At 44.0% G+C, this 19,326-nt stretch overlaps 1 protein-coding gene across 1 annotated transcript; it reads left to right on the plus strand.

The window, feature by feature from the left end:
- The first annotated feature begins 247 nt into the window (after positions 1–247).
- LOC104014103 (myosin-1B-like) lies at positions 248–18,649 on the plus strand. Its single transcript, XM_087751347.1, has 38 exons — positions 248–451; positions 546–689; positions 1,019–1,175; positions 1,767–1,794; positions 1,893–2,010; positions 2,094–2,186; positions 2,300–2,363; positions 2,446–2,544; positions 2,649–2,752; positions 2,834–2,972; positions 4,990–5,108; positions 5,199–5,348; positions 5,972–6,142; positions 6,378–6,684; positions 7,044–7,117; positions 8,375–8,462; positions 8,558–8,675; positions 9,415–9,538; positions 9,624–9,760; positions 9,862–10,117; positions 11,857–12,099; positions 12,206–12,382; positions 12,469–12,614; positions 12,702–12,792; positions 12,881–13,270; positions 13,385–13,511; positions 13,742–13,860; positions 14,179–14,375; positions 14,795–14,978; positions 15,065–15,230; positions 15,404–15,528; positions 15,734–16,042; positions 16,194–16,397; positions 17,079–17,204; positions 17,300–17,470; positions 17,558–17,662; positions 17,903–17,998; positions 18,497–18,649. The coding sequence occupies exons 1-38, from the start codon at positions 248–250 to the stop codon at positions 18,647–18,649; spliced, it is 5,823 nt and encodes a 1,940-aa protein (XP_087607473.1).
- The last annotated feature ends 677 nt before the right edge of the window (positions 18,650–19,326 follow it).

Below are 19,326 nucleotides of genomic sequence, written 5' to 3' on the forward strand. Positions count from 1 at the left end.
CATATAAACTGGAATAAGGGAGAGAAAGTTAAATTAATCTAAATCAAAGACACCTATCTTCTTTAGGATCTAAATAAATTAAAGGATATGTAGAGTGAAAAGCAGATAAGACAGAGAGGGAGACTGTAAGAATAGGCAGAGCAGAACATTACAGAGTCAGGTGTGAGGTACAAAGGTCTTCCTTCAGCACTGTAGTGTATCTCTCCACTTCAGCCCTGTGCCGTGCTGCACTCAATAAACTGCAGCGATGTCATCAGACTCTGAGATGGCCATCTTTGGGGAGGCAGCTCCCTACCTCCGAAAGTCAGAAAAGGAGAGAATTGAGGCCCAGAACAAGCCTTTTGATGCCAAGACTTCAGTCTTTGTGGTACACGCAAAGGAATCCTATGTGAAAAGCACAATCCAGAGCAAAGAAGGAGGAAAGGTCACTGTCAAGACTGAAGGTGGAGAAGTGAGTAAAAAACAAAATTCAAGGCTTGACAATACAACTTAATCCTGCTGTGGACATTTAGATGGCAAATATGTATCTTTCTTTTTTTTGGCAGACTCTTACCGTGAAGGATGATCAAATCTTCTCCATGAACCCTCCCAAGTACGATAAAATCGAGGACATGGCCATGATGACACACCTCCATGAACCCGCTGTGCTGTACAACCTCAAAGAGCGTTATGCAGCCTGGATGATCTATGTAAGTACCAGCAGAAGGAGACGATTCCTGCTTTTGAGGAGTTGAAGACACCTTTCAAGCTCTCTGAAGAGCCTCGTGACTTCTTTCCTCATTTTCTATTTCCTCTTTCTTTCTTACATGTGTTTTCCTCTTGCTGTCTACATCTTCTCCTTCTTCCTTCCCGCTTTTACCTTTCCTTGTCGTATGCTATATCTCACCCATTCTCTGATAGGTTCCTCCACTTTATTTTCTCTCACTACCCTGGTGTCCCCCGAACATCATTCACCTCTGCCTTATCTGCAGCTCTCCTCAGCTCTCCAAAATCAGCACCCTGTCCCCCTTCCTTACAGACTTACTCGGGTCTCTTCTGCGTCACTGTCAACCCCTACAAGTGGCTGCCGGTGTACAACCCGGAGGTGGTGTTGGCCTACCGAGGCAAGAAGCGCCAGGAGGCCCCTCCACACATCTTCTCCATCTCTGACAACGCCTATCAGTTCATGCTGACGGGTGAGTGCTTGACCCTCCTCACAGCAATCTAAACCAAAAAGCCCTGCTGATCTCAGTGGAGCATGTGACAAGCCAGCTGAAACACCACGGAGCTGTATGACTGAGAGCTTGATGGAGTTACGCAGGAATTCATTTCAAGTGAAACTGCCCCAGAAGCATGCATGGACTCAGCACGGTGCTTTATTTGCACTCTATTGTACGAAATTCTACAGTCTCGCACTACAGCAATACTCCTTGAGTTTGCTACTCTTTTCCACTGATGGGACAGAAAAAATTATTATTCCACCTAATCCTCTGCTTTGAAGACAGATAGGCAGTTTGATTAGATTTCTTGATGAGAACTGTGTGAAGGGCAAGTGGGTGCGCAGCTTGTGTGCAGACCATGTGCCTCTGACAGCTCTATGCATCTGGTTTGGCTTGTACTTTCCACTGTTGGGACCTGGAAGGGAATCGGGTAGTCTTGGACTACTTGGACTACTGCTCTTGGACTTGGGAGAAGCCCCAACGTCCATTTACAGCTTTACTTCTCATTCAGCTTAGCGTTACTCCGGACAACTGCTAACACTACCTTTCATTCTGCCCCTTTCACAGATCGCGAGAACCAGTCGATCCTCATCACGTATGTACACTCCCTGCTCGGGTCCCTGTGGGGCTGTCGGGTGCCAGGGGACCTCCTGCCTGACCACACGCTCTCTGCCTCTCTCTTTGGTTTGACAGCGGAGAATCCGGTGCAGGGAAGACTGTGAACACAAAGCGTGTCATCCAGTACTTTGCAACAATTGCAGCGAGTGGGGAGAAGAAGAAGGAAGAGCAGCAGCCGGCAGGCAAAATGCAGGTGAGCTCTTAGGGGTAGGTAGGAATGTGCAGCTGTCTCATTTGTTTATGAGCTGTATCGTGACAATAAGATTTCCATCTTAGGGGACACTTGAGGATCAAATCATCAGTGCCAACCCACTGCTGGAGGCCTTTGGTAATGCCAAGACGGTGAGGAACGACAACTCCTCACGCTTTGTAAGTTGTTGCCTGGGACGAAATTACTTTTTTCCTGTCAGCACACTGACTCGAATAGTCCTGCAGTCAGGATTGGTAAAATAGATCTCGATTAACTTTTCCGTTTCTTTCAGGGTAAATTCATCAGAATCCACTTTGGTGCCACGGGAAAACTGGCTTCTGCTGACATTGAAACATGTAAGTGGCCCTCCTGGCCTGATCCCTTTCGCTCCAGACTTCCTCAGTGCTTGTGCTAATTGTGTCCCACCATCCTTGCCAGATCTGCTGGAGAAGTCCAGAGTCACTTTCCAGCTCAAGGCAGAAAGAAGCTACCACATATTTTATCAGATCATGTCCAACAAGAAGCCAGAGCTGATTGGTAGGAAAGATCACTAACTTCTCCAGACAAAGGTCGCAAACAACACTTAATTCCTTTACGTGCCAATTGCATTTGATCTGTATGCGTTTCGTCCTTCTTTTCAGAGATGTTACTGATCACCACCAACCCGTATGACTATCAGTATGTGAGTCAAGGTGAGATCACAGTTCCCAGCATTAACGACCAGGAAGAGCTGATGGCCACGGACGTAAGTAACGCACAGAAGTTTCCTTAGGCAGACTCTGACCTTTAACAGGCATGGTGCTTACTCTAATGCTTCTTTTGTTAGAGTGCCATTGACATCCTGGGCTTCACTCCTGAGGAGAAGACAGCCATTTACAAGCTGACAGGGGCTGTCATGCACTACGGGAACCTGAAGTTCAAGCAGAAGCAGCGTGAGGAGCAGGCAGAGCCAGACGGCACAGAAGGTACCAGCACGATATATGCCGGAGCACAGTGTATACCGGAACGCTCGCTAATACAGGCGGTAATCCCGGCTCAGAACCATTGACTCAGCCTGCGCCTTTCCCCAGGTGCTAGTGTTGTAGAATAGAAGCGTGTCCTAACCAGAGGACTTTTTGCTGGAAGAACACAACTCAGTGGAAGGGGCAGGTTATTTGGAACCATGCCAAGCATAAGGTCCAGTGAATCCTAAAGCACCCTTCCTTTGGCTGACACAGTAGGAGTCAGGCAGAAGAAAAGCAGCCTTTACTGCTATACTGAATGGCAGCTTCCCAGCCCTGGCCCACAGCTGGGAGCCACTCTGCTCACTGACTTCAGTTTATGTACCCAGGTAGCTGCTATCATTTACCATCATCTCCTAAGGGTATTGTTTCCAGGTGACAGGAAGCCAGACTCCTGAAGCTGCTCTGCTTCAAAGGCCGTATTCTGGAGACAACTCGCAATGGCTGAACGGAGAGCACTGCGCTACTTCAGTTTACGTGGGGGGTTAAAATGGAACATCAGTTAGTACTGCAGCTGTGGCTCATATGTTCTCCGTTTTTCTGTAGAGTCTCAGCATGTCTCCAGGACTTCTGTTTGAAAAATAGACATCTAAGATACGTTTCCCGCGTTTGCTTTGCCTAGAATTGTTCAAAGGTGCATTCCTTTGAATGTTCATAGAAGTATTTCTATGAAACCAGAGTTATTTGCATATATCATAAACGTGCTATTAAGGGTTTTTTTTCTTGAGTTGTTTTTGTGTGTGTGGTTTCGGGGTTTTTTAGGAAAGTTAAGACATAAATGAAAATGACTGCAAGGAATACAATAGCAATGAAGCTGATAATGATGAACTGTAATAGCAGAATAAGCTACAAATAATAGCTGTAATTTTACTTAAGTGATGGTATTTTGCTGACCAAATCTTGGAAACGTTTGGAGCAGTGCACATAACAATGATTACCTTGAAATCAGTTCTGTTGCACAGACACTGTAATCCTCTTCTGAGGATTAATCTGAATCTGTAAACAAACTTCTCAGTGTTGCAAAATCACCTTTTATTTTGCTAGTTATTTTTGCTCATAAATCTGGGAGAGGACTGTGGCAGTTCGTCTTAGAATCATAGAATAGTCAAGGTTGGAAAAGACCCTTTAAGATCATTGAGTCCATCCGTCTTCTCCACCTTCTGTGGACTCCATGTACTGTGCAATCTTTCTTTCTTTATCTGCTTTTGAAAACATTGAGGAGAACACGCAATCTATTCCAGTACTTCATTATCCTTACTCCTTGGAAATTTTTCCCCAATTTCTAGCCTAAATATCTCTTGACACAATTTCAGACTGTTAGATCACGTCCAATATTCATGCAGCAATCTGCTATACTTTTTTATCATGATTTCATATGAATTATATAAGCATTCTTGAAGAAATCATTTTGTATACTGTGCCTGCTGGCAGAGTTTGAATTCAATAGTAAAAGCAATAGCAGAAGGTAAAATGCCAAACTTTTTGTTTGAGGATCCACTTCTAAAAACAGCCCTTTATATCATATGTTTAGCTGTAGTTCATAAAGACATAACTGACACTTATGCACTGTGCTCTCTTGAGTATTATATCTTTAAAGTTACCCTACCACAAGTCACTGAAACAAGTTGCACTGTATTTGCTTCTGAGAGGATCTGCAATTGTCTGCAACCTGATCATCATCCCAAGCTTATCTTTCCTTTTTCTTTTTCAGCATTTGTTATTGAGAAGTCTGCCTACCTAAATGTCTCTAAAATGATTTTTGATTCAAAATTCAAAATTAACTAAGAATAGGTGAAGAAAACATAGGCAACATAAATGCTCCATAATTACTGGGGAATGTTGGTTATGATGAACTACAAATATCTTAGAGTTTTATCTTAACTAATGTTTTTATCTTTACTAGAATTACCTTTATATACTTGTTTTAAAGGAACACTAATGTCTGCTGGTACCTTAACAACAGATTTTTTTTGGTCTTTAGTTGCCGACAAGGCTGCCTACCTGATGGGTCTGAACTCAGCTGACATGCTCAAGGCCCTCTGCTACCCCCGAGTCAAGGTTGGGAATGAGTATGTGACCAAGGGTCAAACTGTGCAGCAGGTAACAAAAATCCCTGTTTTGCTGACAAATCCTCTGGACTTCCTCTTTTGTTCTGAACAATAACTGCAAGCCATCTGTTTTTTATTTTAGGTATACAATTCAGTAGGTGCCTTGGCAAAGGCTGTGTTTGAGAAGATGTTCCTGTGGATGGTTTTTCGCATCAACCAACAGCTGGATACCAAGCAACCCAGACAGTACTTCATTGGTGTCCTGGACATTGCTGGCTTTGAGATCTTTGATGTAAGAACAGTGATTTAGTACCATGCTTTTCGAAGTAACTCTATTGTGTGCCAAAGTACTTAAGAAGTAATGATGCCTCTTCTTTTTGCAGAAATGGCTTGATCCTTTCAGATTGCATCAAAAGCATCATGATTCCCACAGGTTTTTAACTGGGAATAGATTTTTGTGTTGCACATATGCCAATGGAAATCTAGAAATGCAATTTTTTGACTGATTAAAACAGTAGACTAACATGGCATTTGGTAACTAATGCAGAGACGCCAGTTCCATAGACACAATTTGTGCTTAGAAGGCTTGGGACATGCTTTGAATTCAGCATTTGGAAAAGTTGGGTAAACCGTTGCACTGTGGACTCTCCCGTAACTGAATTAGCCCAGTCTACTAGAAATCAAAACTGACAAGTCTTAAATATTAAGGAGGCCTAGCCTTCTAGGGGTCATAAACATATGGATAACATTTATCTTGACAAAAGAGACACACTGACAGAAGTTCCAAACTCCTAGCTGATCAAAGAAGGAACACTCACAGATCCTCCTGTAATTTGGTACAAAAAGCCAGCACTGTTCTTTATCCCTAGCTTTCTAAATTTACATTAATAGTAATCTCTATTTGTAATTGTGCAGTTCAACAGCCTGGAGCAGCTGTGCATCAACTTCACCAATGAGAAACTGCAACAGTTTTTCAACCACCACATGTTCGTGCTGGAACAGGAGGAGTACAAGAAGGAAGGAATTGAATGGGAGTTCATTGACTTTGGGATGGACCTGGCTGCCTGCATTGAACTCATTGAGAAGGTATTTGTATAATTCACAATGTCTAATATTTTCAGAAATGCATTAATTTTTTATAAAGGTAGCTTGAAAGGGTAAATGCGATATTATAAGTATGCAAATTTAGATTATTTTACAGTTTGCTCTGCTGAAAAACAATCCCTGAGAGCATTAATATTGTTCCACTCAGGAAGCTAATTCTTTATCTGTGATTCTTTCTGTCTTTTCACCTTTTCCTCCTTCCTTCTGCTTCTTCCAGCCCATGGGCATCTTCTCCATCCTGGAAGAGGAGTGCATGTTCCCCAAGGCAACTGACACCTCTTTCAAGAACAAGCTCTATGACCAGCATCTGGGCAAGTCCAACAACTTCCAGAAGCCCAAGCCTGCCAAAGGCAAGGCTGAGGCCCACTTCTCCCTCGTGCACTATGCTGGTACAGTGGACTACAACATTTCTGGCTGGCTTGACAAGAACAAGGACCCCCTGAATGAAACTGTTGTGGGGCTGTACCAGAAATCATCAATGAAGACACTGGCGTTACTCTTTGCCTCTGCTGGAGGACAGGCAGGTCAGTTCTGTGAAATTCGTATTTTCATTTTTATTTAATGACTCTACCAGAGCCATGAATATCAGCTAGAGTGTTCTAAAGAAACTGCATGTTGTGCAGAGTGTCCCATGGCTTGAATCTATTAAGAAAGGAAAAGATCAAATGTATTTCAGGCCTTCCACTCAGCCATGATAATCTTTTGGATTATTACACACCTTTGGTCCTGTGTTCCTTTAGATTGAGTGTTGTCTCTGTTTCCCACCGCATCCGAGGTTCCTTTCTTAGCATGACTGATACATATGAACAAGCTTCTTGCAGTCTCATAGAGAAAAATTTTACAAATCAAAGTTGTGAAACCCTCTTTTTTTGGCTTTCTTCAGAGAGTGGTGGTGGTGGCAAGAAGGGAGGCAAAAAGAAGGGTTCTTCTTTCCAGACTGTATCAGCTCTTTTCAGGGTAAGTACGGAAGTCATTCTCTCTATATCTTCCTCTTTTTTTTCAGTTGAAGATTGTGAAACCTCACACTAACTCCAACAAGGCCATTTTACTGCACCTATTAACATTTTTCTGCATCAAGTACCTCTCTTCAGTTATTCATAAAAGAGCTGACTGCAATTCAGCTGAGGCCAGCTGAGGAAGGTACATCTTGATCTAGCCTTTCTTCAAACGTTGGAAAAAGTACTCAGGTCAGGCAGTTTCATTTACTCATGAGTACACTGGTTGGTAGGATCAAGCTCTTCCCCCTGTCTCTCTGCCTTCGGAGGACAATGGTGGATCTGGCTAGCTGCCTTGGAATCTCAAGCCTGGGTCAGCACATACGAATGTATGTTCATTTGCATATGATAATACATAACACGTAATACATAACACATAATTGTTTGCACATGATTACACATACGAAGACAAGGAAATCGAGAAATGTCAAGGCCAGTTACTTTTCCACCAATGGACAGAGCTTAAGGCAGATGGAAACACTCTTGTTTCAGCACCTGTGACATCTAGCTACTATCTGGCATCCTAAACAGTTTTTTACACTGTGAAAGAGGTATTTGTCTGAGCAGCTTTGCCACTGCTCCAAAACAGGGCTAAACTGAGAACTGTTAGGACCTAGCCAGTAAAAGTGATTGCTAAAATCAGAGATAGTACAGGGGTTTGCTTTTAAAAACACTTCTAGAAAGGGGTGCTGTAGGACCTGCCACTCATGCCTTTTCTCTACAACTTGTGACCCCCATTCTCACTGAGCATGGAATCTTTCTTGTCTTCCCCTGCTGAACCTTTGTCAAATATATCTTCACAAGTAGCACCTAATGCTCTTTCCCAGCCTTCTCTGCAATCTTGATTCTTGCCCCTCTTCCCTTTTCTCGTATTTTTGGTTTTGTTTCTGTTCCCATCAATAGTCAGTGTCTTCCATAGAGTGAGAATATGGTGACTACAAAGAATCATCTTTCACACATATTATACCTTTTGCCAGGAACTTCTGGTCACCATTCTCCATAGGTGTCCTGTCTGAGTGGATGTATCCCTCAGTCTCTTAAAAACACATTACACACTTTTATGACTTTCTCTCATCCTCGAGACAGAAAGGCAGAAGAAACTCAAATTAGCATGGCTATATATAGGAATCATAAATCGATTATTGCTTTCCAACACTTTTCTCACATCTGACAGATAGTACCATTTGTTAATGAAAAATCTTTGCTCATGAACCCACAGGAGAACCTAAACAAGCTGATGGCCAATCTACGGAGCACTCACCCCCATTTTGTGCGCTGTATCATCCCTAATGAAACAAAAACACCTGGTAAGAACCTCAAGTAGAGACGTTCATCACTGTGATGCAGCCATTATTCTCTATGCTTTATCATGAAGTATCAAATAATTTTCTTATTTGCTTAGGTGCCATGGAGCATGAACTGGTGCTACACCAGCTGCGGTGTAATGGCGTGCTGGAAGGGATCAGAATTTGCAGGAAGGGATTCCCCAGCAGAATCCTCTATGCAGACTTCAAACAGAGGTCAGTCTCCTTTCTGCTCTCCATTCTGTCTTCTCTGCATAAGTTGCACATCATAACTATTTTAACATTTGTGTTTGTTTTTCTTTAATGCCAACTCTATCAGATTATAACTGAAAGAAGGGGGAAATGCTGGAATGCATAACCAAAAGCAACATCTATGGCTAGCAAAAGAGAAATTGTTGAGAAATGAAGAGATTAGTCAGGTGTCCTCACTGATTGCTGATTATCAAACAACTGAACTTTGCCAGTGTCTGAATATGGAAGCACAATAGAATCATAGAATCATAGAATCATTAAGGTTGGACACAAGCCAGTGATTACAAGATTAAAACATGCAGATAGGGATGTGGCTGCAATACGTTATCAGACAAAAATGACAAACTCAGATAATGGGCTTTTGCCATTGTATCAGCTGCAGGTTTCAGGGGAAGATGCTTTCCTCCTATACACATAGTGGCAACATTCCTCTCTAGCAACAGTTTAAGTGAAAAAGGTATCAAACTGAAATGGCTGGAGATGAGTGTCCTCTTTTCACCTATGACTGATCACCTAAAGATAGTACAAGTTTCCTTAATTTTGTTATCAGATTAGGACTTCATTACAAGTGTATCTCTAAAGAAGGGATGGAATTCCAGCTTCCTCAGCCTGGTTCTGCTGCAAAGACTGCTGTTAATTTCAATAAACCGTACCACCTTGTGACTTGAGATTGCCTTCGTTCGTATTTCCTCTCATTCCACAGATACAAGGTGCTTAATGCCAGTGCTATCCCAGAGGGACAGTTCATTGATAGCAAGAAGGCTTCTGAGAAGCTTCTGGGCTCAATCGATGTGGACCACACCCAGTACAAATTTGGCCACACCAAGGTACAAACCTTCCTTCACTCACTCGCTGCCTGTCTGTGCTTTGCTCTACCTGACAGTGATGTGTGGCAACATTCCCTTTCTCAAGGTGTTCTTCAAAGCTGGGCTGCTGGGACTCCTGGAGGAGATGAGGGATGAGAAGCTGGCACAGCTCATCACTCGCACACAGGCCAGGTGCAGGGGCTTCCTGATGAGAGTGGAGTACCAGAGAATGGTGGAGAGGAGGTAGACATTCCTCATCTTCAGTTAAAGTCACTGTACTTGGGGGAAAGTGTTGGCACGCATCATGCTGAAAATATTCAATGCACGTTTTAATTGTGCTTCAGGGAGTCCATCTTCTGCATCCAGTACAATGTTCGGTCCTTCATGAATGTCAAGCACTGGCCCTGGATGAAGCTGTTCTTCAAGATCAAGCCCTTGCTGAAGAGTGCAGAATCTGAGAAGGAGATGGCCAACATGAAGGAGGAGTTTGAGAAAACCAAGGAAGAGCTTGCAAAGTCTGAGGCAAAGAGGAAGGAGCTGGAGGAGAAAATGGTTTCATTGCTGCAGGAGAAAAATGATTTGCAGCTCCAAGTGCAGGCTGTGAGTACCGCTGTTTATTTCCCACTCAGAAAAGCAGTCTACATTCCAACTGCTCTTTTGCAAGCAGAAGGTCAGAGTCTAGATGACCAGCTGCCAGATATTTCTTGAATTATGCATCATATTGACTGTGAAGCTGAAGAAACTAGCGTCTCACAGTAGCATGGCGAGCCCTCTGAGAGCCCGTGCAAAGAGGCAGGGAGCTCCAGGTGGGAGTCAGTGCTCTTGCTTTCTGAGGAAGAAGCCGTCTGTGGCTAGCCAAGATGAAATACTCAGCACAGGGTTGTACCTGAACCCCCAGCTCTGTCTGAGCAGGTGAGTCCTGCAGGCAGTAGCCCTCTCTGGCCAGGATTAATTCATTTGGGACAGTAAATGCAACCTAGAATTCAAATTGATGCTTGCCAATTCAGCCACTTAATAACTAACGGGTAATTGTTCATTCAGGAAGTGGGAAATAGGGCTTGAAATTTCTCCTCAGTCTAAAAAGAGATTAATCCAGAGCTCCTGCTTCTGAACAGAAGTCTCCTCTTCCAGGGGTGTTTTACTGTGGTGTTTTACTGTGGTCAAGAGTGCTCAGTATTCCCTGGGCAGATGAAAGGCACAGGTAGATACACCCTGACACAGGCAGATGTCGAACCTCCCTAGTGAAATGGCTGAGTCCTGCCCATCCTGCTTCAATCCATAACCCTTAAATGCAAAAGTGTGTACCAAATTTGGAGAGCATATGTATGTATAATAATATTAAAGCACCATCTCTGGGTAGGCACTTCACACCTCTGTATTATTTAGACGTAATTTAGTACAACAATTTAGAATAACAAAGCAGATGAGTATCAAGCAAAACCTTGCATCTCTGAGTACTGTAGTGCTTTGCATCTGCAACCTGGATTTTCATCATATGCCATGTGGTAGATTTGTTATTAGCAATATCCCATGAACCTTGTAGGCACGCCAAATTTAGAAAAATAAATTATTAATTAAAAATATACTCCAACAGTATTTGATATCCACAGCCCATCTTACAAAGCAATTCTAAATTACTCATTAAATTATTGAAAGCACTGAAATTACCAAATACGTTATTCACGTTTCCCCTAGTTCTATAGTGATTTGAGTCTTCAGTTAGAAAATGGGAAAGCTAGGGTTTTTTTCCTCAGTGTACAACAGAAAAATAGATATAGATTTTGATCTTCTTACCCATACAAGGATCTGCCAATTAAACTCACTTAGGACAAAGCCATTCAAATGAAATACCAAAGACCGAAGGAATAGAAAGCCAGCTGAAAGCAGCATTGAAAACTCCAGACAAACAGGCTGGAAATATGACAAGTATGCACGTTTTTTAACAGGCAATACCTCTATAGTATGTGCATTCATTTTAATGAATGTAGAAGACTGATATTCTTTTTTATTGAAGGAAAAAGCCTGCAAGTCCATTCCATTGAAAAATTAGTAACGGATATGGTCACTTTTTGGTGATGCCTGTAAGTGCATGAGGCATTCTCACGGCTGCAAATTCGGAGAGATATTTTTGAAAGAGCCAAAAAAAAATTGAAGTTGTTGCAAACTGAGAACTTCCATAACTATTTCCCAGACAGAAAAACTGACAACATTGTCCAGCTGTGTGAGTGGAAGGGCTATTTCAGACATGGCTCTTACATATGTCAATCTAGTAAGAGAAAAGATAAAGAAGAGAAGCTTCCAAATACTATAAACAAAGAAAATCTGTGTCGCCCCACCAGGAAGCGGACAGCTTGGCTGATGCTGAGGAAAGATGTGACCAGCTCATCAAAACCAAAATCCAGCTGGAAGCCAAAATTAAGGAGGTGACCGAAAGGGCTGAGGATGAGGAGGAAATTAATGCTGAGCTGACAGCCAAGAAGAGGAAACTGGAGGACGAATGTTCAGAGCTGAAGAAAGATATTGACGACCTTGAGTTAACGCTGGCCAAGGTTGAGAAAGAAAAACATGCCACCGAAAACAAGGTAATGAGGCAGAACCTGTCAGTCACAGTCCAGAAAAGAGCACTGCGCTGTTAGAGGACTTGTGTATCTACTTCCTTTATTTACACTTGCTGCCTTCTTCTCAAAGGTGAAAAACCTCACAGAGGAGATGGCAGCCCTGGACGAGACCATTGCCAAGCTGACCAAAGAGAAGAAAGCCCTCCAAGAGGCCCATCAGCAGACACTGGACGACCTGCAGGCAGAAGAGGACAAAGTCAATACTCTGACCAAAGCCAAGACTAAGCTGGAGCAGCAAGTGGACGATGTAAGCACACAGGCATAGAGCAAGAATAAGTCCAGGTACGGAGTTCGACCTGGCTGGCAGAGCACTGATGGTCTTGTTCTTTGTAGCTGGAAGGGTCCCTGGAGCAAGAGAAGAAACTGCGCATGGACCTTGAGAGAGCTAAGAGGAAACTCGAAGGAGACCTGAAGCTGGCCCATGACAGCATAATGGATCTGGAAAATGATAAGCAGCAGCTGGATGAGAAACTGAAGAAGTAAGTGTGGCTGTGGGGCACCTGAGTGCTGGGCTGGTGCACTTGTCTTCTTCCTTTGAGCTCTAACACGGTTTGCTTTGCCCAAAGGAAAGACTTTGAAATCAGCCAGATCCAGAGCAAAATCGAGGATGAGCAAGCCCTGGGCATGCAACTACAGAAGAAGATCAAGGAGCTGCAGGCAAGTCTCTGTTCCTTCTCTTCTGCCCTTCAGAAAGACATCAGGTAGGAGGAGGGCACGGGTGTGAAGGGTTCCTAATGTTTCCCAGGCTCACATTGAGGAACTGGAGGAGGAAATTGAGGCTGAACGTGCCTCTCGGGCAAAAGCAGAGAAGCATCGGGCTGACCTCTCGCGGGAGCTAGAGGAGATCAGCGAGCGCCTGGAAGAAGCAGGAGGGGCTACCGCGGCTCAGATCGATATGAACAAGAAGCGTGAGGCAGAGTTTCAGAAGATGCGCCGTGACCTCGAAGAGGCCACACTGCAGCACGAAGCCACGGCTGCCGCCCTGCGGAAGAAGCACGCGGACAGCACAGCTGAGCTTGGGGAGCAGATCGACAACCTGCAACGAGTGAAGCAGAAGCTGGAGAAGGAGAAGAGTGAGCTGAAGATGGAGATTGACGACTTGGCCAGTAACATGGAGTCCGTCTCCAAAGCCAAGGTACACAAATACCTTATAGGCTCATTGAACCAGTGGAATACAGTACAACTTCTTGCACCTGCTATCATTGAGTGTGAATGGTTAATCCCTCCCCTTCCCTATGTTGCCACACAGGCAAGTCTGGAGAAGACGTGTCGCACACTGGAAGATCAGCTAAGTGAGATTAAGACAAAGGAAGAAGAGCATCAGCGCATGATCAATGACCTCAATGCTCAAAGAGCTCGTCTGCAGACAGAATCAGGTAACACATACACACGTCTGGTGTGCAAATGAATAAAGTCAGAGAGTTTTTGCAGAGACGACCCTTCTGGGCATATGGTCTGTCCAACAGCCTTTGTCTGCCCTGTAATGCATGAAATGTGATCCTAAGCTTCTGCAAGGTCTGCTAACTATCTGGTTTTACAGCCCCAAATGTCCACAATACTGTCATCAATGGCAATAAAAGGCTTGTATATCTGCAAACTTTCCCAGGTGAATATTCACGCCAGGTGGAAGAGAAGGATGCTCTGATCTCACAGCTGTCAAGAGGCAAGCAGGCATTTACCCAACAGATTGAGGAACTCAAGAGGCACCTAGAGGAAGAGATAAAGGTGAGAAGGCTTTCCATAGTCCAACTTATCCATTGGATTCCTCCTGTCTAGGAGGAACTTCAGATACATATGAAATTACAGAATCAGCAGATGAGAGGGAGAAAAAAAATACTTCGGTAATGCAATGCAAGTCTTCCCATATCAGCTTTGCTCCCTCTTCCCAACAGTCTATTCACTAATTCTTTTGCAAATTCCCATCTCTTCCTTTCTCACTTGGTAGCTTGCCATCATTCTCACAGCAGAATAATCCAGTGTCCATCAACTTGGGGATTTCCCAGGATACTTCCATCCATTGTTGCACTACTATTTTTCACCCAGGCCAAGAACGCCCTGGCCCACGCCTTGCAGTCAGCACGCCACGACTGTGACTTGCTCCGGGAACAATATGAGGAGGAGCAGGAAGCCAAGGGGGAGCTGCAGCGTGCCCTGTCCAAGGCCAACAGCGAAGCGGCCCAGTGGAGAACCAAATATGAGACGGACGCTATTCAGCGCACGGAGGAGCTGGAGGAGGCCAAGTACGTGGGGAATGCGGGGAAGGCTGGCAGAGACTAAGAATGGAAATTGGAGGAGGCCGCTGTGATATTGTCAGGAAGAAGTCGGTGTTCTGCTTTGGGGTGGGGTGCCAGGAAGAGAGAAAATATAACCGAGAGCAGGTATGCATTGGGGAAAAGCAGAAGCAGCAAAGCTCTTCAGACGAAGAATAGCAGAGAGCTGCTAGTGTGAATAGCAGAGTGAATAGCAGACAGTGAACTGTTGTAGCCCAGGATTGAGACATAGAAATACAGTGGCTGGCTGGGAGAGATCCTGCTCCTCTGTGTAAATGGGGATTACGTACTACCAAGTGGCTAAGTGCGCTCCTGTGAAAAACGTACTGGCTGCACACCGCAGGCTCCCATTTGCTTCCTCACCTGGACCCGTGCTTTTCACCTTGCAGGAAGAAGCTGGCACAGCGCCTGCAGGATGCAGAGGAACACGTTGAAGCCATCAATGCCAAATGTGCCTCCCTGGAAAAGACCAAGCAGAGGCTGCAGAATGAAGTGGAGGACCTGATGATTGACATGGAGCGATCAAATGCTGCCTGCGCAGCTCTGGATAAGAAGCAGAAGAACTTTGACAAGGTCTTTTGGGCTCCAGACCTGGGGCTCCTGGGCAGAGCATCCCCTCCTCATTGCCACATCCATACTCACGCCCCGTTTCTCTTCAGATCCTGGCAGAATGGAAGCAGAAGTATGAGGAAACACAGACTGAGCTGGAAGCTTCCCAGAAGGAGGCTCGCACTCTCAGCACGGAGCTGTTTAAGATGAAGAATGCCTATGAGGAGTCCTTGGACCACCTGGAAATGCTGAAGCGTGAGAACAAGAACTTGCAGCGTAAGTCCCTGGCCCTCTGCTCCTGGCAGGGCTTTCTCACTATGCACCACTATCGACCGCCCCACATGGGTCTGTGCCTGCAGGTCTGCAAAGCTGCCTTTTACGTTGGTGTGGCCAGGGCCCTCCCCATTCTGCTCTGTGCCTGACCATGCCCTTGGTCTTTGTTCCCACAGAGGAGATTTCTGACCTCACGGAGCAGATTGCTGAGGGAGGAAAGGCGATTCATGAGCTGGAGAAAGTCAAGAAGCAGATGGAGCAGGAGAAATCTGAACTCCAAGCCTCTCTAGAGGAAGCTGAGGTACACAGAATTATTTATTGCTCTCTTACACCACTTGGATCTCTCTCTCATTATTCAGTGTTGTGATGTCATTCTCACACACAACAAGAAAACAGTGTTTGTATTAAAGTGTAGAGATATTATCTAAACATGGCACTCCTTTTTATTCAGAGCTTCAGGTTCAACACTTGTCACATAAAAAGTATTCTAATTTATTCTTGTCCAGGCCTCCCTGGAACACGAAGAGGGGAAGATCCTGCGCCTCCAGCTTGAGCTCAACCAGGTGAAGTCTGAGATTGACAGGAAGATAGCAGAGAAAGATGAGGAGATCGACCAGATGAAGAGAAACCACCTCAGAATTGTGGAGTCGATGCAGAGCACCCTGGATGCTGAGATCAGGAGCAGGAATGAAGCCCTGCGGCTGAAGAAGAAGATGGAGGGAGACCTGAATGAAATGGAGATCCAGCTGAGCCATGCCAACCGCGTGGCTGCAGAGGCACAAAAGAACCTGAGAAATGCACAAGCAATGCTCAAGGTATAACACAGTTAAACATGTGCTGAATGGTTTCTGACACAGCTAAGAATTTTTCTGTTCTATAAGTCTATCAGTTCTGTACTGATGTGCAAATAGGAAATAGGAAAACAAGAAAAATACACCTCACAATCTGTCTTGTCTCTCTTACCAGGATACTCAGATACATTTGGATGATGTTCTTAGGGCACAAGAGGACCTGAAGGAGCAGGTGGCCATGGTGGAGCGCAGAGCAAACCTGTTGCAGGCTGAAGTTGAAGAACTAAGGGCTGCCCTGGAGCAGACGGAGCGGTCAAGGAAAGTGGCTGAGCAGGAGCTTCTGGATGCAAGTGAGCGTGTGCAGCTCCTCCATACCCAGGTAAGAATATAAATATATTTAGTATTTATACTTTTGATCCATAAATATAAAATAACTGAAGACTGGCTGAATTGTAACAGTATTTTGTTAAATGCATTGTAATTTTCACAGTATGGATAACAAATATTAAAAGTGACTTTTCAGCTGCAGATATAATATGAATATCTCTAGACTACAGTGCAGACACCTTAGAAGTAATAAATTCAGAGAGATATGTGAGGTTCTTACTCTATGACTTAAGTGAGTTCAACAGCTTTCACATTTACATTTGAGACTGCAAAGTCAAATTTAGGTTGATCATTAACAAAATAGGAATACACTAATACTGTAACTAACATCATTTAACAATGTCATGATAAGTATTCTATAGCATCAGTTAAAATTTTTACTGCCACTAGATTGAAAATGGTAAGGAAAGATTATATCTTTTTTCTTTATAAGTCTAAATTCCTTCTCTGTTGACTGAGAAACTGTGAAGAAAGACTTTGTAGAGGATGTTCTTGAAATACTGAAGCACAACAGAGCTGAGAAACTAACAGCTACCACAGCAGCTCCTTTAGAACAGATCCCCGTGTGACCCGATGGCACAATTTATATTAAAAAACAACATTTATGCAATGTTGTTGATATGATATTGCAAGCTATCAAAACCAAAATTGTGGTATTGATGCTCTTGAACAGAACACCAGCTTGATCAATAGCAAGAAGAAGCTGGAAACAGACATTGCCCAAATTCAGGGTGAAATGGAGGATACGATCCGGGAAGCCCGCAATGCTGAAGAGAAGGCCAAGAAGGCCATCACAGATGTGAGTTGGGGGCTCCTTTCATTGCTGCTGGTGGGTGTATTCTCCCCTAAACTGTCTCCAGCCCCAAAATGGCTTTGACCCTTTGCTCTCATCAGGCAGCCATGATGGCTGAAGAGCTGAAGAAGGAGCAGGACACCAGCGCCCACCTGGAGAGGATGAAGAAGAACCTGGACCAGACGGTGAAGGACATGCAGCACCGTCTGGATGAGGCTGAGCAGTTGGCTCTGAAGGGAGGCAAGAAGCAAATCCAGAAGCTGGAAGCCAGAGTGCGTAGGGCTGCTATTTGTGCATGAGTGAGCAATCTCCCTTGGAGAGATACCAGGGAAGCTCCAAAGATGGGCTTTTCATTGCAGGTGCGGGAGCTGGAAGGGGAGGTTGATGCTGAGCAGAAGCGCAGCGCTGAAGCCGTGAAGGGCATGCGCAAGTATGAGAGGAGAGTGAAGGAGCTGACCTACCAGGTAAGGCAGGAGGTTTCTCTGTGTTGACACGCTCTTCTTCCAGGAAGTCAAAATGGTGGCACATTGCCTTCCAGAGGGATTTCTTTCTATACGTCAGTCAGTGACATAGTTAACAGGATTTTGACCCTTGTCCTTCTGGACAGCAATGCTCCGTAAGGAATGTTACTCCCTCTGGTTCACATTTATGAAATTTAGAGACAAAGGCAAACAAGGGTTTCTATTATTTGGCATTCTCTGTAGTCTGAGGAAGACCAGAAGAATGTTCTCAGGCTCCAGGATCTAGTGGACAAGCTGCAAATGAAAGTGAAGTCCTACAAAAGGCAAGCTGAGGAGGCTGTAAGTACCACGCTGACTAAGGCCAGACTTCCTTCTGGTGAATGTAGAATTCTGTGTTTGTGTTTTCTTCCATTAAACTTTTTGAAACCTTGACTGTTTTGATGCATTTGCTGCTACAAGACAATGGGGAATGTAAGAGTAAGAATTGCTGGGTTTGGGAGGAACTATACTTCCCCAGCTCTATTTCTTTTGCTCTAGGCCTCGCTTCCCACCTCTATTACTTCCTTCCTACCCTACCCTGGGTGTTAGAAGCAGCTGACAGCCTGTCTATTCAGGACTCTGCCATGAACTCTGCCTAGATCATGCTGTGTGTAATGTGGCCATGGCCTTTTTGACACTCTCTTCTGCCACACTTAATGCCCTGAGCAGCTTCTTACCTTCATTTTGAAACTTCCCTGCTTGCCCAGCTATGGCATTCAAATTCTTGTTTGCCCGGTCTTCAGATATTAAATATCCACACGCCGCCTGTTGTTTTCACAACTCCCTCTCCCCACACAGGAGGAGCTGTCCAATGTCAACCTCTCCAAATTCCGCAAGATCCAGCATGAGCTGGAAGAAGCTGAGGAGCGGGCTGACATTGCAGAGTCGCAGGTCAACAAGCTCCGAGTCAAAAGCCGGGAGTTTCACAAGAAGACAGAAGAGGAGGAATGAGGATCCCAAGGCTAAAAAGTGACCTGAGGCATGCATGAAATGTAGATCTCTGTGTTGCCTTCTTCTGTAATTACCGTTTATGTCTAGGTAATAAAGACAATAGAGACCTTTGCATACGAACACTGATTAGCATGTTTTATTTATTTATTCTAGTGTTCATTACTTTTGGAGTACATGTACACAGTTCATGTTCACATTTAAAAGTATATTAAACAGCAATAAATTTTTACATTTACCTTTTTAAAAATGCATAAGGAATAATAACAATTACATGGATTCACTATTCATCTTGTAATGAGAAGTATGCATTTCTTTGATAGACTAAGATTACATTTTTTCAAGTTATTTTGATGAATTCTTAGGAAAAAAAAGAAAAGAAAAGGAAAAGAGATTCCTGCAGCATTTTTTAAAATTATATATTATTTTTATTAATTGAAGAATGTTTCTTATTTGGTTAGGCTTAAGGGTGTGAGAAACTCAAATTTCTACTTTGATTCAGGAGACTGAAGTTCACTCCAAGTATTGACAAGCAGTCAAACCAACATGGTGAGATAGTGGCATGAAGCGAGATCCTCACTGTCTTTCTCTGAAGCTATTTTGTTTCATATATAGCACAAAATGATAGTCAGTTCACAGATGGGTCAAGTGACAAGAATCCACAGTTAAAAGACTAAGGA

Source organism: Nipponia nippon, unplaced genomic scaffold, assembly GCF_047370975.1.
Source record: "Nipponia nippon isolate SJK-2023a ecotype South Korea unplaced genomic scaffold, ASM4737097v1 scaffold_14, whole genome shotgun sequence".
NCBI lineage: Eukaryota > Metazoa > Chordata > Aves > Pelecaniformes > Threskiornithidae > Nipponia > Nipponia nippon.

Excerpts from the sequence above, each read along its gene's own strand:
- LOC104014103 (XM_087751347.1), top strand. The coding sequence starts at position 248 with ATGTCATCAGACTCTGAGATGGCCATCTTTGGGGAGGCAGCTCCCTAC. Across the intron at positions 6,685-7,043 it reads CTCTGCTGGAGGACAGGCAG|AGAGTGGTGGTGGTGGCAAG; the intron begins GTCAGTTCTGTG and ends GGCTTTCTTCAG. Across the intron at positions 12,100-12,205 it reads AACATGCCACCGAAAACAAG|GTGAAAAACCTCACAGAGGA; the intron begins GTAATGAGGCAG and ends TTCTTCTCAAAG.